At 39.5% G+C, this 19,190-nt stretch overlaps 1 protein-coding gene across 2 annotated transcripts in view; it reads right to left on the bottom strand.

The window, feature by feature from the left end:
• The window catches only part of wwox (WW domain containing oxidoreductase), a 218,022-nt gene that overhangs the window by 28,032 nt on the left and 170,800 nt on the right, over window positions 1–19,190 (bottom strand). Inside the window, exon 9 of one of the 2 annotated variants that reach the window (XM_017699437.2) lies at window positions 3,707–3,733. The exons of the other annotated variant lie outside the window; for it this stretch is intronic. Within the exon in view, the coding sequence (XP_017554926.1) occupies window positions 3,722–3,733 (12 nt within the window). The 3' untranslated portion in view covers window positions 3,707–3,721. Of the gene's footprint in view, window positions 1–3,706; window positions 3,734–19,190 lie in introns of those variants that run through there. 2 annotated transcript variants of the gene reach the window in all.

The following is a 19,190-nucleotide window of genomic DNA, read 5'->3' as shown; positions in this document are numbered from 1 at the left end:
AATATTCATGGTATACTTTGATAAATTATTTGAAAATGAAAATCATTGATAGTTGCAGCCCTAAAAAATTTATTTAGTGATCAAGAAGCTATGTATCATCAAAGAAATTAGCCAGTATAATTATAGTCAACACATACATAACTGTGAAGTTTATATACTCTTGGTTTTTATGTGCTGGCCTCTTTTGCATTAATGACAGCTTATAGCCTTTCTGATAGTTCTGAATGAATGCCTTTATTTTCTCAAGTGGTAAAACCCAAGGAAAAGTGGTAGTGCCCACCCCTCTTGGCCAAACATCTACACCTCCTGCAAACTGGTATTGTGTCTTTGGTACCATCAACTAGACCAACAAACATCACAAAATGAATAATAGCGATATATATGTGTTGGGATTAAACAGCATTACATAGCCCTGCTAAGGTTTGCTCAACTGCTTTAATTGCCTAGCTAAAGCATAAGGGATCTAGACATGAATAGTTAAACTGGATAAGTCAGTCATCGATTAATGTCAGTTGTCAACAGTGAACCATTCTCAACATAATTACACTAAATTACAGAATTCATAAAAGCTTACACCATTGCCGTTGCTCCTACAAACCATGGACCAACTACTACACATGGGTATATTTCATCTTAACCATTTGTGTACAACTCTGCTGAGACACTGCGCAAAATGTAATTAGAAAGAGATTGAAATGTTATGCAAATCATTTAAACCCTACATTTTATGGAAATGTAACACAAAGATCATATCAAAGGTTGAAACTGAAAAAGTTTATTGTTTTTGTAAAAACATATGCCCGTTTTTAAATTGATTCCAGCAACACATTTTTAAAAGCTAAAAGTTTAAACAGGTCCATGTTTGCAATGTTTCCTTTTAACAAAACTCTGTAAGTGTTTGGGAACTGAGAAGACCAATTGCTTTAGATTTGCAAGTGAGTTTTCCCATTCTTGCTTGGTATCGTATTTCAGCTGCTCAATAGCTCAGGGTCTTGTTTGTTGTAATTTCTCATAATGTGACAAATGTTTGCAGTGGTTGACAGGTCTGGACTGCAGGCAGGTCAGTTTAGCACCCGGACTCTTTTACTACAGAGCAATGCTGTTGTATGGCGTGCAGAATATGGTTGGTCATCGTCTCACTGAAATGATGAAGGCCATCCCTGAAAAAGCTGTTGCCTGGATGGCAGCATATATTTTTTCAAAGCCTGTATATACTGTTCAGCATTAATAGTGTCTTCATAGATGTGTAAGTCACCTATGCCAAGTGCACTTATGCAACCCCATGCCATCATGGATGCTGGCTTTTGAACTATGATGCTGATACAAGCTCAATGGTCCCGCTCATCTTTCATGGTTTGTACACTTTTTTAAACAGTGGAATTCCATGACTTTTTATGAAATAAAATGAAATTCCCATATTAAACATTTAGAATACTGCTGGGCAATATATCATCTATACCAGTATACCATGATACGGACATATTATTTCCTGTTTAAGTGACATTTTTAGCAATATATTTGATAGATAAGGACCATTCAATTAACTTATTTGCTTAAAATCCATAAAAATAAGGAAACACAGGACGCATGTGTTGAGCTGTATTAATGTGAAACTTTATCACCTGCTAGCATTAAGAATTTAAACAGTAACCACTCAAATTATTTTTGAATTACTATTTATTTTCCATACAGAATGTTTTCATCACTACTGCTAGCACTGTTCAGTCCCGTTTAATCTATCCAGCTGTCAACAGCTTAATTAAAAAAAGTTTACTTAGCTAAGTGATCTTAACATTGTTACATAACCATATTTGCAATTAGATATCAACGAGTGTTATAAATGAGTATTAGCAAATAATCTAACCCAGATAAAGTTTTAATTACCTTAGAGCAAACAGGTATGCCTGTTCATAGTTTTTACATTGAAATTTTAAATAACTTGAAATAAAAAATATATATAGCACCATTCTCCAGATGCCCAGGACAGTGTGTCTGAATTACATGTTCTCTTTCCATTGACAGAGGAAGACGTGCTTAGATACGGCTATGACTGGCTGAAAAGCATTCAATCGTTAGTTTGCAAATAGTCAAATGCAAATGCCCTCTTTTAACACAAAGAACTTACCAAAGGCTAAGCTAATATCAGCATAAATGTACCATGTACAATAATGATTTTCTTAATGTTTTAAACATCATTAGAGCATGATACCACACTAGCTAAGGTAGTAAATGATACTACTTGATCTCAAAGTGGCCTTTTACACAACAGACCACAATGTCTCAATAAGAGACAAGCTAGAAAATATATATGTGTGTGTGGGGGGGTCACAGACCGTACACTGGGTCGTATCCTACCTAACTTTCCGTAACCCGGTTTCTACTGCTTTTAGAACGACATGGTACACCCTTGCTCCACTGAGTCACTTCATAGCCATGTGCAGGTGTCACTAACCTATCTGCTGCGATGACTAACCTCTTGGACACTAGGTTTTTAAATCAATAGTCTCACATCCCTCATTAACTTTGAATTCTCAGTGGTCTCTAATCAGCCTTATACACAAATAGCCTTATACTGCCTTATGAAAGCTGCTTCTTAAACTTTTGCATCTGTCAGGCACAGAACTTTGTGTACTGTACTCTGCATTCTGTGCTCTAAGTCCTACACAGTTAATAGTTCACAACATCTTTGACAGACTTTACTACTGGTCACTAGTTTATCACTCACAGCTTTCCATTGTTTTGTTCTACAGTTTAATTTCAATTGGTTTTAACTGTTAATTCTGACTACAATTCTACAATTTTGTCTGCTGCAGCCCAAAGAAGGATGGCTTTCCTTCTGAATTTTGGTTCCTCGCTGTGTTTCTTCCCTAAGGAGTATTTCCTAATACTGCCACTCTTGGCTTGCTCATTAGGAGAAGGTGAGAGTTTGACTTAAGTTTGTAGAGGAGAGTATTTTGTGTTCCAGCCTGCTGCTCCAGTAGTGTGTATGTGTGTGTTGGCGTGTATGTGTGTGTGGATAATGAGGTGTGACAGAGCACACAGAGAGACTAATGGCCTGTGAAGTCATTAGAGCTTTCCTTCTCTCTCTCTCTCTCTCTCTCTCTCTCTCTCTCTCTCTCTCTCTCTCTCTCTCTCTCTCTCACACACACACCACTTCAACTGGTTTTGGGACAGACCTTCTCTCTGTGCTGTGTGTAAGATAGAACTAAAATGTGTTCACAATAGTGATTAGATGGTAAGGAAGTTTAATGCTATACTGCAGTATAAACCCCAATAATAATGATATTGTTTCAGATTTTTATAATTCTGATAATACCGACCATGCCAGTACAACACATGTTTACGTACTTATAATATGAACAACACACAGCAGCAGTGAATAAATTTATGTTTATTTAAATTGTAGTTGGCTTATCTTTAGATATGACGATTCATTTTCATCCAACCCCATCCCTAGTTTGTAATCTCTAAAGCATTCTTTAGTCTGATTGACTTAGTACTACAGTGTGGGTTGACTTTAAGCTAAGCTAAGCTAAGGGACATGGGCTCTTTTTCTAACAGTCACTCTTACATTTGAACTCTCATTGACTCCAGAGCCCTCTCGGTCAGTGCACTGCACCTATCCATCTCTCTCACTCTCGCTCTCTCTCCGGACTATGAGTGATAGGCAGAGAGAGCAGGGGCCGGCTGAGGAATGACCCTCTGCCAAGCCATCCATCCATCAGTCCTCCTTCTGTCCACAAGAGGAATGGAGGAAGAGAGAGAGAGAGACAGAGAGAGAGAGAGAAGAGAGAGATAGACAGATACAGAATGCAAGATCAAGATCATAAACACAGGTGTCATTCACTAAATCATTGCTAACAGGAAAACATCAACTTTAATATGTCACTGTTGTTGGAAGAAAAACTCATATCTAAAAAATGATAACTTTACAGGAGAAGGAAAAAGCTTACTTTACCTTTATTGTAAGTCAACGGAAACAGATTTTTTCTAGGTCATTTTGGGACAGTTCATTTGGTCCATTCATCATGAAATTTACAGACAACATAAAAGTCAACAGGTACTTTCAAATAATGTCAAAAACTGAAAAACGACAAAAGGTTTTCTTATGACAACAGCGATATGTTAGTATGTTAATATAACAAGTGTAAGTTAATGCTGATTTTATTCCCAGTAACTTTTCACACAATGTAAAGATCATCTGACATTTTCAAATGTAAATGTAGCAATAGGGGATTATGAAGACATGTTTTATGTCACATACTATAACTTTTATAATCAACCTAGCTTATTCAATTCATATTGTAATGTATAGCCAGTGGCTCTTAGTCACTCATTCATACAATCTTATGTTCTGATAATACTGCACCACACACAGATTATGTGGTTATTTAAATACATACACAAAGTCAATACATATTAAAATATACATTTTAGTTTAGCTTTATTACTTACTTGTGCTTTCTAATAAGACTTGTAAATTTGGAATTAAAAAAAAGATTTTTCTTGCTTACTTTATTTCAAATAGGTTTTTGCCTGAGCTTGTGATGTAGAACTGCAAAGAATGATCATTATTCAGTTTTAGTATAAGTCTTGTAACAGATTATTATTATGTAGTTCATTTTTATACATTTATTTAATAAATTATTTTTTACCATTTCTATTTGTCTATTCGTCATGACATTTCCATGGAATATCAATGAGAAATGAAAAAAAATGGATACAAGAGATTTTGTTCTGACAGTAAAAATATGAAAATACAGTACTACTACTACTACTACTACTACAGTGCAAAAATGTGAATGCAGTTGCTCTTTTTGTCCTACCGAGAGCTAACATGTACATCTCTAATAAATGTGGATAACCTGTGTTGAGCTGAATGCTATGAATGGCTTTACTCCTGGATCAACAAGTGATCTATTTTATCCAAATAATCCATAAACAAACCCAAAGCCATAATCACAGTGAACTGAACTTATCATATCACTCAAGATGATCTTCTGCTGGAGAGCTTCTGTTCCAGATCAGGTCTGAAGCATGTTTAAAGCAAGAGCCCTCTCAGATAAAGAAGTGGAAATGTAAGCATGTGTTACTGTGATGGGCCGATCAGGCGGTGCTGGGCGTTATCCTATTAGACCAGTCTGTAAAAGCCTGCTAATGCAATGTCAGAGAGATAAGAGATGAGAGGGGAGAGAGGCAGCGCTCCAGTCAGCACTGCAGCCCTCCTGCCTCACGCCTGCTTCTCCATGAATTATGACATATTACACACATTATCTGCAATTAAAAAAAGCTTTAGATTGGAGGAAACAGCCCATATCGGCCGCCTCCATCTCTATCTCTCGCTCTCTCTCTCTCTCTCTCGACTGGGTGATGGCTTGAGTTTTATTTGATTAACCTCTGAGCTGATGAATCTGAAGATAAACACATAGGGATGTTTAAAGATCTGTAAATGCAATACCTCATGTGTATACTTGCATAAATTCACAATAGTGTGTTTGCGGTGTTTTTTGGTTATTTAACCCCCTTTTTTAACCCCACCCCCTACTTCCTACTGAAAGAGACAAAAAAGAGACTAAACAGATACTAACACACATCTTCACAATATATTTTGAGAAAATTATCAATATTTCTTCTCTGCTTAAGGAGACTCTGCTCAAGAGAGTCTGTCCAGTGTTCTTAATTATTATAATCATTAAGAGCTCCTGCCAAGACCTACAGACCCCCTCTAGCCAAGTCTCTCTCTCTCTCTCTCTCTCTCTCTCTCACACACACACACACACACACACACACACACACACACACACACACACACACACACACACACACACACAGAAGAAAATCTGCTTTCCCTAAAATATCTTCTCTTTGGAGTTTGAACTGTTTCAGGAAGGAACCTGCATGCTTATGTTGGATTCAGATGTGAGTTTCTAAGTGTGTTAACTTCTTCTTTAAATTTCATACTTAGGTTAAGACTCACAGTTCATCTCCTTCGATTAGCAGATTTTACCCTGCATTTCCCCCTGCTTTATGTGTGCTGTGCTTACATTATGGTGGCAAACGGTTGAGGAGCAAACAAGATATTTCATCACTCTGAATGAAACAGCAACAGAAAAACAGATTTAAACTTTTTTGGGACCCATGGATATGAAACATCTCACTGTCAGAGTCCACGTGCACCCAGTATCATTCAAAAAAAGAATACAGAGAACCCTCCTGCCTTTTTCAAGCTTAAATTAAAAAAATCAACACTGCTAAACCCTACACTGATAATCATCGATTTTTGTGTGTTATGCCATCACTATAGCAACACTTCCATGACTGCATGCCACCATCAGTCGCATACTGCTATTAGGCATGTAAGAATTTTTTTTTCAGTGCCAACATGCAATCTCTGCATTAATTTTACTCCTTTCTTCACTCTTCCACTCTACTTTAACTACATCAGTAGTTTAATCAAGCATGTTGCTTGCACTGTTGACAGAATTTAGCAAAATGGTCCACACTTGTCAAAAGATATGATGGAAATAACACAACAAACTCAGGAGATTCTCAATTAGTCCAGCCAAAAGGATGTTGATTTTATTTAATTACATGTTTATTTAGTATTTATGTATGTTGTATGTTCAATATGTACTATGTTCTATGTAAATGAGCTGAGTTTCAGGATTAAACAGGTTAAGGCTAACATATATCAGCACCACATAGTGTGTGAACAGCAGAGCATGAAAAATTTAGCCAGAATGAAAATGTGTAAGATGATGTTCAAAAGCTTGATGAAGAAATGTATTAAAGTGGGATTCAAGCTTTTTGGACAGCTGTTTATTTATTTAGCTAATTACATCAGTGACTGAGTGATTAAGGGAAGCCCTAGCTAGTGGGTGAACTTGAACATGATGGATGCCAAAAAAAAAAAAACAGAAGAAACGTCCGGTTTTAATGAGCACTTTGGGTGACAACGGACTGGGTCATGTCAGAACTGTGTAGCGCCTAGTCAATTTTGCACTAAAAACTTGATGTGGTTTGGGTTTAATTTTGTCAGGCTCTGGTCAGGTTCAGATTCAATAGGTGAAGTCGTGATCCAAGTTGGGTCCAGCAGAAAGTTCTCAGACTTGATACAGGTTTGGACCAAAATTTCAGACATGATTGAAGCACTCTCTCTCATGCTCAGCCAGTCTTTATCACAGTCACAAATACAAACATGTGAACATGCATGCACACAGACAAACACAGAGTGATGTACAGCTGTGCATAAGACAATCATTCAGCAGCTATCTGCTATCTATTAGCAATGCTTCAGCCTAACTGTCAACACAAAACACACACGCAACCACATCATGGAGCACTTGACACAGTGAGAAGTGGATAAAGAGACACTGGAAACCACAGACACACACACACACACACACACACAGCACATGAAGAGCCGCAGGCTGCAACACCTTGTTACCCACTGCCAACACACTGATCCTGCACATCTGCTAAAGCCTCTAGAGCCTCTCAGCACCTCTAATACACTCTCACATTCATGCCACACACACACATACAAACAGGACTCAGTCAGGTAGTACAGACAAATACTCTGCACTGGTGCTGCTGTGTGTGTGTGTGTGTGTGTGTGTGTGTGTGTGTGTGTGTGTGTGTGTGTGTGTCTGTGTGTGTGTTGATATAGCTGTGTGTGTTAAGTGCTGTGTGTGTGTGTGTGTGATGTGTTTAGTGAGCCAGTCTCTGCTCCTCTGTGTGAAAATGCCTCTAAACACTCCTGACTCTGATCCTCACTGTCACATTTAATAAGCGACAGACACCTAACGCCTCCAGCTGCTTCAGCCTCTCTCATCACCACTCAGTGTTTATCTATCAAACATAACACATCACTCACACACACTCTAATGTCTCTATTCCTGATTGCTGTACTGTGGGTGAAGAGGCCCAACACTTAGAGAGCCCAGCTGATGAGATTTCAGTGTATCACTGCGTGTGGCTAATCCTCTTGTGTTTCTTAGGAGCAGCATGTAGGAGAGGGCTTTTGAAGGAGATGACCAACTGACAAACTCACCACAGCACAGACAAAGCTTTGTAGCTTATAACAGTATTTTATAATGGACACCTGGCCATTAGGCAGTCTAGCAGGGCCAGGTATGATCTTGTTTGGGGACAGCCATTAGAAATTGAGGGCTAATTTTTTGGTGGGAGGAAACTGAGCATGAAATATCTAAAACCAATCCAACACTTTGTGCTCAAAATTGGGAGCAATGCTTTGCATTGTCTAATGAACAACAAGCCTGTCATTAGCCAATTGGTGTAACATTAGTTATCATGGCAGAAAAGTCCCCCCAGTGTGTATGTGTATGGGGTGTGTCATATGTGCTGAGAACACAATACATACAGTAAAAAAAAGTGATGTTTCACAAGGAAAAACAGTATTATTAGTTAAGGACAGCATTTTGTCAGCTAGCTTGTTTGGCTACTGTTATTGATTTTTCTCTGGATGTTAAAAGAGCATACACTAGAGGAATTTGAGGGTGCGTTTTAGAGGCAACATATCCATGTTCAAAACAGATTTCATCACAATCCAGCACCAAAAGTTTAACAACCTGTTCCCAGATGTGTATTCATGGTCCTGATGGCAAATTGTCATAATGTCATTTAAGAGTGAACCATATGGCAAAAATATATCTTCTCAATAATTAATAATACACCATTTTATCACAATATTCAATTTTATCTGGAGTTTGCAATCATGTTGAAGTGCAGTGTAATGCACCAGCAAAACGGTAATGTCACAGAACAACAGAAACAGCTCAGAAAAACAATGAGTACCATCATTTGATTTTAAAATAATTATTCGCTAAAGTAAAAATCCAATAATTTGTCAAATTAATAAAATAAGATGATGCTGTTTATGCAATTAGCATATATTGAATGCTGTTATTTACAGGTTCTCTATAATTGGTCTAAATCGGTCTTCTTTTATTATGCACAGTTGTAATCCTGTGAGTGAGCAGAACCGTGATGAACTATGAAGAAACTTCAGTCTAAAACCAAAACACCTCTTAGTGAAATGTCTCAGCCATGTGACTGCAACCTAGAAGGTGCAGGCTGAGAGGAGGAGGCCATTGTACTCTGCTACTACTACCCTGCTTGCTCTCCACAGGCTCCATTTCTCTGGTCTGCATTAAAAAAAGGAGTTTTCATTATGCTCTTGGGAGATACACCACTTAAAAATCACACCATTATCATTTCTCACACGCCAAACAGCTTGCACATTTTTATGCCAACATAATTGCCTGAGTCTGTCATGCAGGCGAGCGGAAGGCCAGCCATTCTGAAGCAATGGGAGGGAAAAAAGGACACGATTTTCCTCCCACTCTCAATATGAAAAAGGTCAAATAAATAGCCACTTAAAATTACTGTCAAAATATAACCCATTCACTCAAATTAGACTGCAGCAATTTAACAGAACCCTACTGCTAGCCTAAATGGTTAAGCTATGAAAGTGTGTGTTGAGTTGTGAATGTGGAGCGTGCAGGTATACGTAAACTCTGTTGGTGGTGGATTGTGGCCCACTGGCCTCATCGCACATAAAACACATAGTGCTCTGTGGTGAGATGAGCAATTGGGCCCATTTGAAGAAGTTGAGTTTAACAAATGAGCTAATATCAGTTTTCAAAGCACGGTATACATCCAATCAGTCAAATGGCCCCAACCAATCACACAGGGGTCTTAAGTGTGTACCTGTTTAAAACAATCTTCTCTTCCTGCATGTCACTACATAAACATTTATCACAGTGACAGGGGCGCAGGCGAAGCCCCCAGTATCACTCCACTGGGGCCTCGGCACTCTGTCAGACGAACAGTTGTCTTTAATTATGCCTGCAGATAAAGGCAGACGTGGCCAGGCCGGGAAGATTAACTGGGGGCCTATTTGATCACATTTGACTAATTTCTGGCATAAATCTTCACCACTGCAGCCTCACAGCCAGACTATTATCCTGAAATTGACATGCCATTTTTTCACGCTTTCCCTTGTGTTAGAAATATGAAACAAAGAGTTGGTTAAAGGTAAGGACCCAAATGAGTTGCAAGAAAACACAGCCATCATGGAGCACAACTATGAAATTGGTGTTTATGATGCCTTACTGCAGCCTATGCAATTGTGTATATGCACAACACAACCTAGTGAAATGTAATCAAATTAAAACTCTCACATTTTGTTTTCATTTAGTCTTTTAAGATAAACTAAAAATGAAAAGATTAAAGGTTTGTCCCAAAGAATTAAGTAGATATGCAAATAATGTCAAAGTGTTGCTTGTACCCATGAAATGAAATGGAAAAGCAATTAGCTGGAATTTGCATTATGAACTAATTGGATCTATGTTTAATACAGCAGCAACGCATTGCGGAGTTCAACAGTTTAGAATTAAATCTGATTTACTCTCCTCTCCAATACTCAGGCATTAGAAGATAATATCATTTGCATAAGTTGGGTCTAATTTGCAAGCACTGCAAGCATGGGGGGTGTGTGTGGGGGGCTGAGTTACATACAAGAGGGAAAGAACTGAATGGATGTCTAGAGAGTAAGACTTTGCTATGAACCTCACTGAATAAAGGAGCAGATATCAGATGCTAAATGTTAAGCCTGTGTATGTGTTTGAATTACCATGTTCAGCTCATGTTCAATAACAATTTACCTATGCTAACAATAGCTATCTAGTTATGTAATAAATCACATAGAATCAAATACATCAGTGATCTAAACAATATATTTTTTATTTGTGTTTTTGCAATTAAGGTTTATGTGCTGTTATATACACTACTATTCAAACGTTCCAAATCACTGTTTAGAAAGAGTGTTTTCAGTTCTGCAAAACCAGTTTTACAGACAATAACAAAATATTAATCATTCATTAACTTTTTCTTGTTTTTAAAATGCAATGAAATCCAGAAAAAGTAAGTCCCACCCAACCTTGAGGAGGATGAGCTACAACAGCAAAGAAACACATCAGGTTCCACACCTGTCAACCAAGAAAAGGAATCTGAAGTTTCAGTGGGCACAGGATTACCAAAACTGGACAGTTAAAGAATGAAAAAACATCGCCTGGTCTGATGAATCTTGAGTTCGGCTGCACCATGCAGATGGTAGCCTCAGAACTGACATTCAGAATGCATGTCAAAATAAAAAACTAATTCCCTATTACATTGTTTTTCATATCGCTTGACCTCTTCACTAAATAACAATAAAGATTTGCATTTTAAAAATTAAATCCTGAATTCACATCAGAAATGAATACAATCTGCCTTGAAATGTAATAAAGGTATGACTATATAGCTTTCCACTGTTCAGTACTAACGGATCTTTTATTTTTCATTTTAGTCAGTTTTCCGCACGTTACTTTTGCATGCATTGCATTACACTGTTTTAGCTGCATTTCAATGAGGCAAACACATAGGAAATATAAAAACAGGTGAAACGACGTGAAAAAAACGTGACAGGTTTTACTTTTCATTTTGGCACGTATTCTGCAGGTCACCTATGGAAAAGTAATGTTGTGTGCCTTGCATTTCCTGTTTTTCCACTGTAGTGATTGCTTTTCAATTTGGCACGAATTCCTCTCTACAGAATATGAGGAGTACAATTGTGGATTTATAGTGACCTACAGCAAAGAAGAAAATTTGTTGATGGTGTTAACTATTTGTAGTTTAAAAATTTGGACAGTTCTAAAATTAGTACAGGCTACTCCAAACTTTTGAAGGGTAGTGTACAATAAAGAGTCCTTGGGTTAATCATGACATGTTCCTTGAGTGCATTCATCACAAAAAGGCTTGATTTATTACAACACATACAGAATCAGTGCATCCATATCTGTCAAATGGCCCTAACCACACACATATACAATCTTGATGTTCAGCATAAACTCTACTTTGACTTGACAGCTCTCACTCCTACCCTGTGATGGAGTTGTTCTCCTCTCAGCCTCTTCTTAGCTCTCTCTGTCTCCTGTTAGCTCCTGTCTGCAGTGTCCATATTTCACACAGCGCCCTGGCCTCACCGGACTGCTGCTAACGCCAGCATCACTGTTCCTGTTAGCTCTGCAGCCATGCATCCACAGCGCCAAACAAAGCTGTCACGTCTGGGAAATGTATGAGATGCTGCAAGTGCAATGGCCATGATAAGGTGAAAATCGCCGCTATGTTTACACAGGCAGATTGTCAGAGGAGGGCCCTTCGCCCAGGTTTTCAATCAACCAGAGGAACATCAGGAGAGAGGATTAACAACGAGAACACTGTGCACGGGTTAATACAACAACGTATGCTGTGAAACAAACAAATGTGTGGGCATCCTCCTTCTATGTTCTAGCTAAATCACATGCGATTACAAATACATACACACGTACACATATGCACATCAAGAGCGCACACACACTCACAGCTCAGCAGCTCTCCAAATAAGGCATGCAAATACTGGGTTGGAGCAATCTGGCCCAGAGTGCATAATTTAGCAGAAAAGGTGGCAGAAAGGGAGAGAAAGGCCGTGATTATGTGTACAAAACAAGAGGGACAAAACACCAGAGACGAGCATAATAACCAAACATGAGCGCTCACGCCCTAATGATAGCACCAGGGAGGAGGAACAGTTGCTGCTGAACCAAGCAGAAAATTGCTGGTCATTTGTAAACAGGTAACGATGTGGACCAGGTGTGTGAGCATATGTAGCTGAAAGGAGGGGTTTCCTTGTGTGTGTGTGTGTGTGTGTACTGTCCAGCATGGTCCACTGTTGGGCTCATTAGTGGGGCCAGTGCCCAGAGTTAGATGACTTCATCTGCTAGTGTACATATGCTGGAAAAGTCATACACACACACACACACACACACACACACACACACACACACACACACACACACACCTTAAATCCACTCCATTCAGCTACTTACTTAATGCTGTCACATCTAAGGGGATGGGCATTTTAGTACATAACTATAAAATGTCACTATGTTTAACTGCCTTTTTCGAAGAGCAACAGACAAGAAGCAATCACTCTGAGAAAAGGCAATAATGCACACTCCAAACAAGCCAGCGATGAAGCCTTAAATCTGCTTGCTCTACAACAGCTTACACAATATTCAAATTTAATGAACAATGTGTTGTGAGCAGAAAATTAAAAATATTTATTAAAAATTTTTACTGATGACAACGGCACATGTATAAACTAGTCTCTGTACTTGAACACTCATTTATATCTCCTATCCCTGAATTTACACTTTTTTTCTGAATAAATAAATATTATTATAATAATAACAACACATGTTCATGACTTTCTTTGAGTCATGGCATCTGACTTGGTTAAGTGAACCGGCTTAACCATGACTTTCGATATTTGTGAAAAGGGCTACTGACCATGGCAATGCGAGGTCAATTCTTTCTTAAACGCATGTCAGAATAAAAGTTCTTTGTTGTGGGTTACGCCATGTGAAATTAGAGAAAATCTGTGTGTTTTGCTACTGAAGGTTTTTAAAGCTGTCCTTATTAGCTACATGTTATGATTGTAAAGGTTTTAAATATAAAATCAAGCCACTTTAAATTAGAATTTCATGTGGTCAAACCACCTGACATTTTTTTTTTTTACATAAATGGTTCAGGTTTTCAGGTTATTTTATAGGAAAATAATGGACTTGGACACAAAAAAACACATTTCATGTAGATCTGGGCAACATGACAATATTTATCGATATGACAACAGCACAATATGTGACAATATGCTTTTCTGAGTATATCGCAAAAATCGTTAGTGCTCAAAAACACTTTCTAATTGAGTGTTTAATTAGAATCAAAGCTTTATTAGTCCTGCTTCATTGGATTTAGTGCAGCACAGTGTGTAAAATCCTGAATACAAATAATTGGATTCATACCTTTAGATAGTATTTACAAAATATGGCTCTACTTCATCTGTCCTAACTTATCAGATGTCAGAAAAATAACTATCATAACACTGCATAGTGTAAAAAAACTTTCTGAAGTATCATGATAATACATTTTGCCACATCACCCACCTCTAACGTCATGTCACCTTAATGTGTTTTTGATTATACATAAAAAGCAATATTAATACACACAGTGTAGTTTTAGCTTACACCCATAATGCCTATCTATCCACTAAAGGGGACCTCTAGGAATGGTTCACTTCAGCATGCACACAGATACACACTTTACAGAACCCAGAGGTTAGACAGCTGTCAGGCTACTTGACACAGTTGTCAGTGTGGCATTGTCCATTGTGCAGATCTACTGCACTCAAGCATGAGATAGCCATATGCATGGGGTTAGTCATGTAACTTAAATACACTCCAGGGCACCCTCACCTGGAACCACAACTGATCATATAACCATGCCTTACTGAGGAACACCATCTCTTCTGTATGTGTAGTATGTAAGACCTTTTTATGACACTGTCACTGCTGTGTGATAGTCAGCACTGTTACAGGGCTGTTACATGGAAAATTGAAGTGTCCAACCCTTCCCTGCTACCATTCACTCTGAATGTACTGTGTGAGAGTGTTTGTCTGGCAGAAGAGCACATGCCGGGCACACTCAAACACACACACCTCTTTAGGGCCTATGACTTGGGGCAGTCGTGGGCTGGAGGTTAGGGATCTGGCCCTGTGACCAGAAGGTTGCTGGTTCAATCCCCAGCGCCGACAGTCCATGACTGAGGTGTCCTTGAGCAAGACACCTAACCTCCAATTGCTCCCCGGGCGCCGTGGATAGGGCTGCCCACCGCTCCGGGCAAGTGTGCTCACTGCCCCCTAGTGTGTGTGTGGTGTTTCACTTGCATGGATGGGTTAAATGCGGAGATGGAATTTCCCCGGTTGTGGGATCAAAACAGTATAACTTAAACTTAAACTTAATTAGCATCTCCAAGTCAGTCATACAGTACTGCTTCAGATGGAAAACTAATCAGTTGCTCTAACTCCTTCAAAAGGCCTTACCAACCATCACACATGCTAACCTCTGCAAGCATATAAGCTAAACTTCTGTCCAGCATCTACATTAAAAATGACTTTTGTTTTTATTCTGTTTTTCTTAGCATTACTCTAAATATCAGCACAGATACGCAGAAGAAATTAGATTTCAACTAATGACTGAATGCCTGAGGACACTGCTGGGCACACAACCCCAATTTCAATGAAGTTGGGACATTGCGTAAAACATAAAAACAGAATACAATGATTTGCAAATCCTTTTCAACCTATATTCCATTGAATACACTACAAAGACAAGATATTTAATGTTCAAACAGATAAACTTTATTGTTTTTGCAAATATTCACTCATTTTCAATTTGATGCCTGCAACATGTTCCAAAGAAGTTGAGACAGGGGCAACAAAAGACTGGGAAAGTTGAGGAATGCTCAAAAAACACCTTTTTGGAACATTCCACAGGTGAACAGGTTGATTGGAAACAGGTGAGTGTCATGATTGGTTATAAAGGGAGCATCCCTGAAAGGCTCAGTAGTTCACAAGCTAGGATGGGGTGAGGTTCACCACTTTGTGAACAACTGCATGAGCAAATAGTCCAACAGTTTAAGAACGTTTCTCAATGTGCAATTGCAAGGAATTTAAGGTTTTCATCATCTACAGTCCATAATATCTTCAAAAGATTCAGAGAATCTGGAGAAATCTCTGCAAGTAAGTGGCAAGGCAGAAAACCAACATTGAATGCCCGTGACCTTCGATCCCTCAGGCGGCACTGCATTAAAAACCGACATTATTCTGTAACGGATATTACCACATGGGCTCAGGAACACTTCAGAAAACCATTGTCAGTGAACACAGTTAATCGCTCCATCTACAAGTACAAGTTAAAACTCTGCCATGCAAAGCGAAAGCCATATATCAACAACACCCAGAAATGCTGCTGGGTTCTCTGGGCCCGAGCTCATCTGAGATGGACTGACGTAATGTGGAAAAGTGTCCTGTGGTCTGACGAGTCCACATTTCAAATTGTTTTTGGAAATCATGGACATTGTGTTCTCCGGGCCAAAGAGGAAAAGGACTGTCCGGATTGTTATCAGCACAAAGTTCAAAAGCCAGCATCTCTGATGGTGTGGGGGTGTGTTAGTGCCCATGGCATGGGTAACTTGCACATCTGCGAAGGCACCATTAATGCTGAAAGGTACATACAGGTTTTGGAACAACATATGCTGCCATCCAAGCAACGTCTTTTTCAGGTACGTCCCTGCTTATTTCAGCAAGACAATGCCAAGCCACATTCTGCATGTATTACAACAGCATAGCTTCATAGTAAAAGAGTGCGGTTACTAGACTGGCCTGCCTGCAGTCCAGACCTGTCTCCCATTGAAAATGTGTGGCACGTTATGAAGCACAAAATACGACAACGGAGACCCCGGACTGTTGAGCAACTGAAGTTGTACATCAAACAAGAATGGGAAAGAATTCCACCTACAAAGCTTCAACAATTAGTGTCCTCAGTTCCCAAATGCTTATTGAGTGTTGTTAAAAGGAAAGGTGATGTAACACAGTGGTAAACATGCCCCTGTCCCAACTTCTTTGGAATGTGTTGCAGGTATCAAATTCAAAATGAGTGAATATTTGCAAAAAACAATAAAGATGATGTGTTTGAACATTAAATATCTTGTCTTTGGAGTGTATTCAATTGAATATAGGTTGAAAAGGATTTGCAAATCATCGTTTTTATTTGTTTTACACAATGTCCCAACTCCATTATTCATTGGAATTGGGGCTGTGTGTGTGTGTGTGTGTGTGTATATCTATATATATCTATATATATCTATATATATATATATATATATATATATATATATATATATATATATATATATATATATATATATATATGCACTGCTCAAACAAATAAAGGGAACACTCAAATAACATCCTAAATCTGAATGAATGAAATATTCTCATTGAATACTTTGTTCTGTACCAAGTTGAATGTGCTCACAACAAAATCACACAAAAATCAATGGAAATCAAATTTATTTTACCAATAGAGGCCTGGATTTGGAGTCACACACAAAATTAAAGTGGAAAAACACACTACAGGCTGATCCAACTTTGATGTAATGTCCTTAAAACAAGTCAAAATGAGGCTCAGTATTGTGTGTGGCCTCCACATGCCTGTATGACCTCCCTGCAATGCCTGGGCATGCTCCTGATGAGGTGGCGGATGGTCTCCTGAGGGATCTCCTCCCAGACCTGGACTAAAGCATCCGCCAACTCCTGCACAGTCTGTGGTGCAACGTGGCGTTGGTGGATGGAGCGAGACATGATGTCCCAGATGTGCTCGATCGGATTCAGGTCTGGGGAACGGGCAGGCCAGTCCATAGCTTCAATGCCTTCATCTTGCAGGAACTGCTGACACACTCCAGCCACATGAGGTCTAGCATTGTCCTGCATTAGGAGGAACCCAGGGCCAACAGCACCAGCATATGGTCTCACAAGGGGTCTGAGGATCTCATCTCGGTACCTAATGGCAGTCAGGCTACCTCTGGCGAGCACATAGAGGGCTGTGCGGCCCTCCAAAGAAATGCCACCCCACACCATTACTGACCCACTGCCAAACCGGTCATGCTGAAGGATGTTGCAGGCAGCAGATCGCTCTCCACGGTGTCTCCAGACTCTGTCAAGTCTGTCACATGTGCTCAGTGTGAACCTGCTTTCATCTGTGAAGAGCACAGGGCACCAGTGGCAAATTTGCCAATCCTGGTGTTCTCTGGCAAATGCCAAGCGTCCTGCACGGTGTTGGGCTGTGAGCACAACCCCCATCTGTGGACGTCGGGCCCTCATACCATCCTCATGGAGTCGGTTTCTAACCGTTTGTGCAGACACATGCACATTTGTGGCCTGCTGGGGGTCATTTTGCAGGGCTCTGGCAGTGCTTGCACAAAGGCGGAGGTAGTGGACCTGCTGCTGGGTTGTTGCCCTCGTACGGCCTCCTCCACGTCTCCTGGTGTACTGGCCTGTCTCCTGGTAGCGCCTCCAGCCTCTGGACACTACGCTGACAGACACAGCAAACCTTCTTGCCACAGCTCACATTGATGTGCCATCTTGGATGAGCTGCACTACCTGAGCCACTTGTGTGGGTTGTAGAGTCCGTCTCCTGCTACCACAAGTGTGAAAGCACCACCAACATTCAAAAGTGACCAAAACATCAGCCAGAAAGCATAGGTACTGAGAAGTGGTCTGTGTTCCCCAGCTGCAGAACCACTCCTTTATTGAGTGTGTCTTGCTAATTGTCAATAATTTCCACCTGTTGTCTATTCCATTTGCACAACAGCTGTGAAATTGATTGTCAATCAGTGTTGCTTCCTAAGTGGACTGTTTGATTTCACAGAAGTTTGATTTACTTGGAGTTATATTGTGTTGTTTAAGTGTTCCCTTTATATATATATATATATATATATATATATATATATACACACACACACACACACACACACACACACACACACACACACACACACACACACGAAATACATAAATGTGGAATGTCTGGTTACACTGCTTACTTAGACCAGTTACACTGGTTTGGCACCTGTCGTGATTGGTGACATGATTTTGTCATATTTGTTTATTTTTTTTGTTGCATGCACACGTTCAAAGATGTAGAAAAAAAACCATTAAAATCTTACCTGTACATTGAACAAAGGTCCAAAGCGCAGAAACATGGGGAAAAGACAGAGAAGGCGGAATTAGACAAATCTTTCCAAGATAGAATATACATAGAATGTATTGGCAAACATGAAAGCAGGCAGAACTATCTATGTTGCGCACAGAGAGAGAGAGAGAGAGAGAGAGAGAGAGAGAGAGAGAGAGAGAGAAGAACCAGTGTTTGCCCTTGTTATGCATTCCTCAGAGGCCATGCTCCCATCCATCCTATTCATCTCTTTTCTCTCATTCACTTCTGTTCTCTCCCTTTCTCCCTTCTTCTCAACATGCTGTAATCAAAGTATGTGGTATGTATTCAAATATTTTGATGTGTGTTCCACCAAAGCTAAATTACACACAGTTAATAGGACATTCTAAGATAATGTTTGATGTTTCCTACAGATCATTACAGGAGAATCCCTCAGTGCTTCACACAAATGGGTAGAAGACCACCCTGCATATCGCTGTCTGCCAGCAGCAATGCTGGGGTCATTCCTCCATCCTTGG

This window comes from Pygocentrus nattereri, chromosome 11 (genome assembly GCF_015220715.1).
Source record: "Pygocentrus nattereri isolate fPygNat1 chromosome 11, fPygNat1.pri, whole genome shotgun sequence".
Classification (NCBI taxonomy): domain Eukaryota; kingdom Metazoa; phylum Chordata; class Actinopteri; order Characiformes; family Serrasalmidae; genus Pygocentrus; species Pygocentrus nattereri.
Note: the sequence above shows the minus strand (reverse complement) of the source record. Positions and strands in the feature narration are given on the sequence as shown.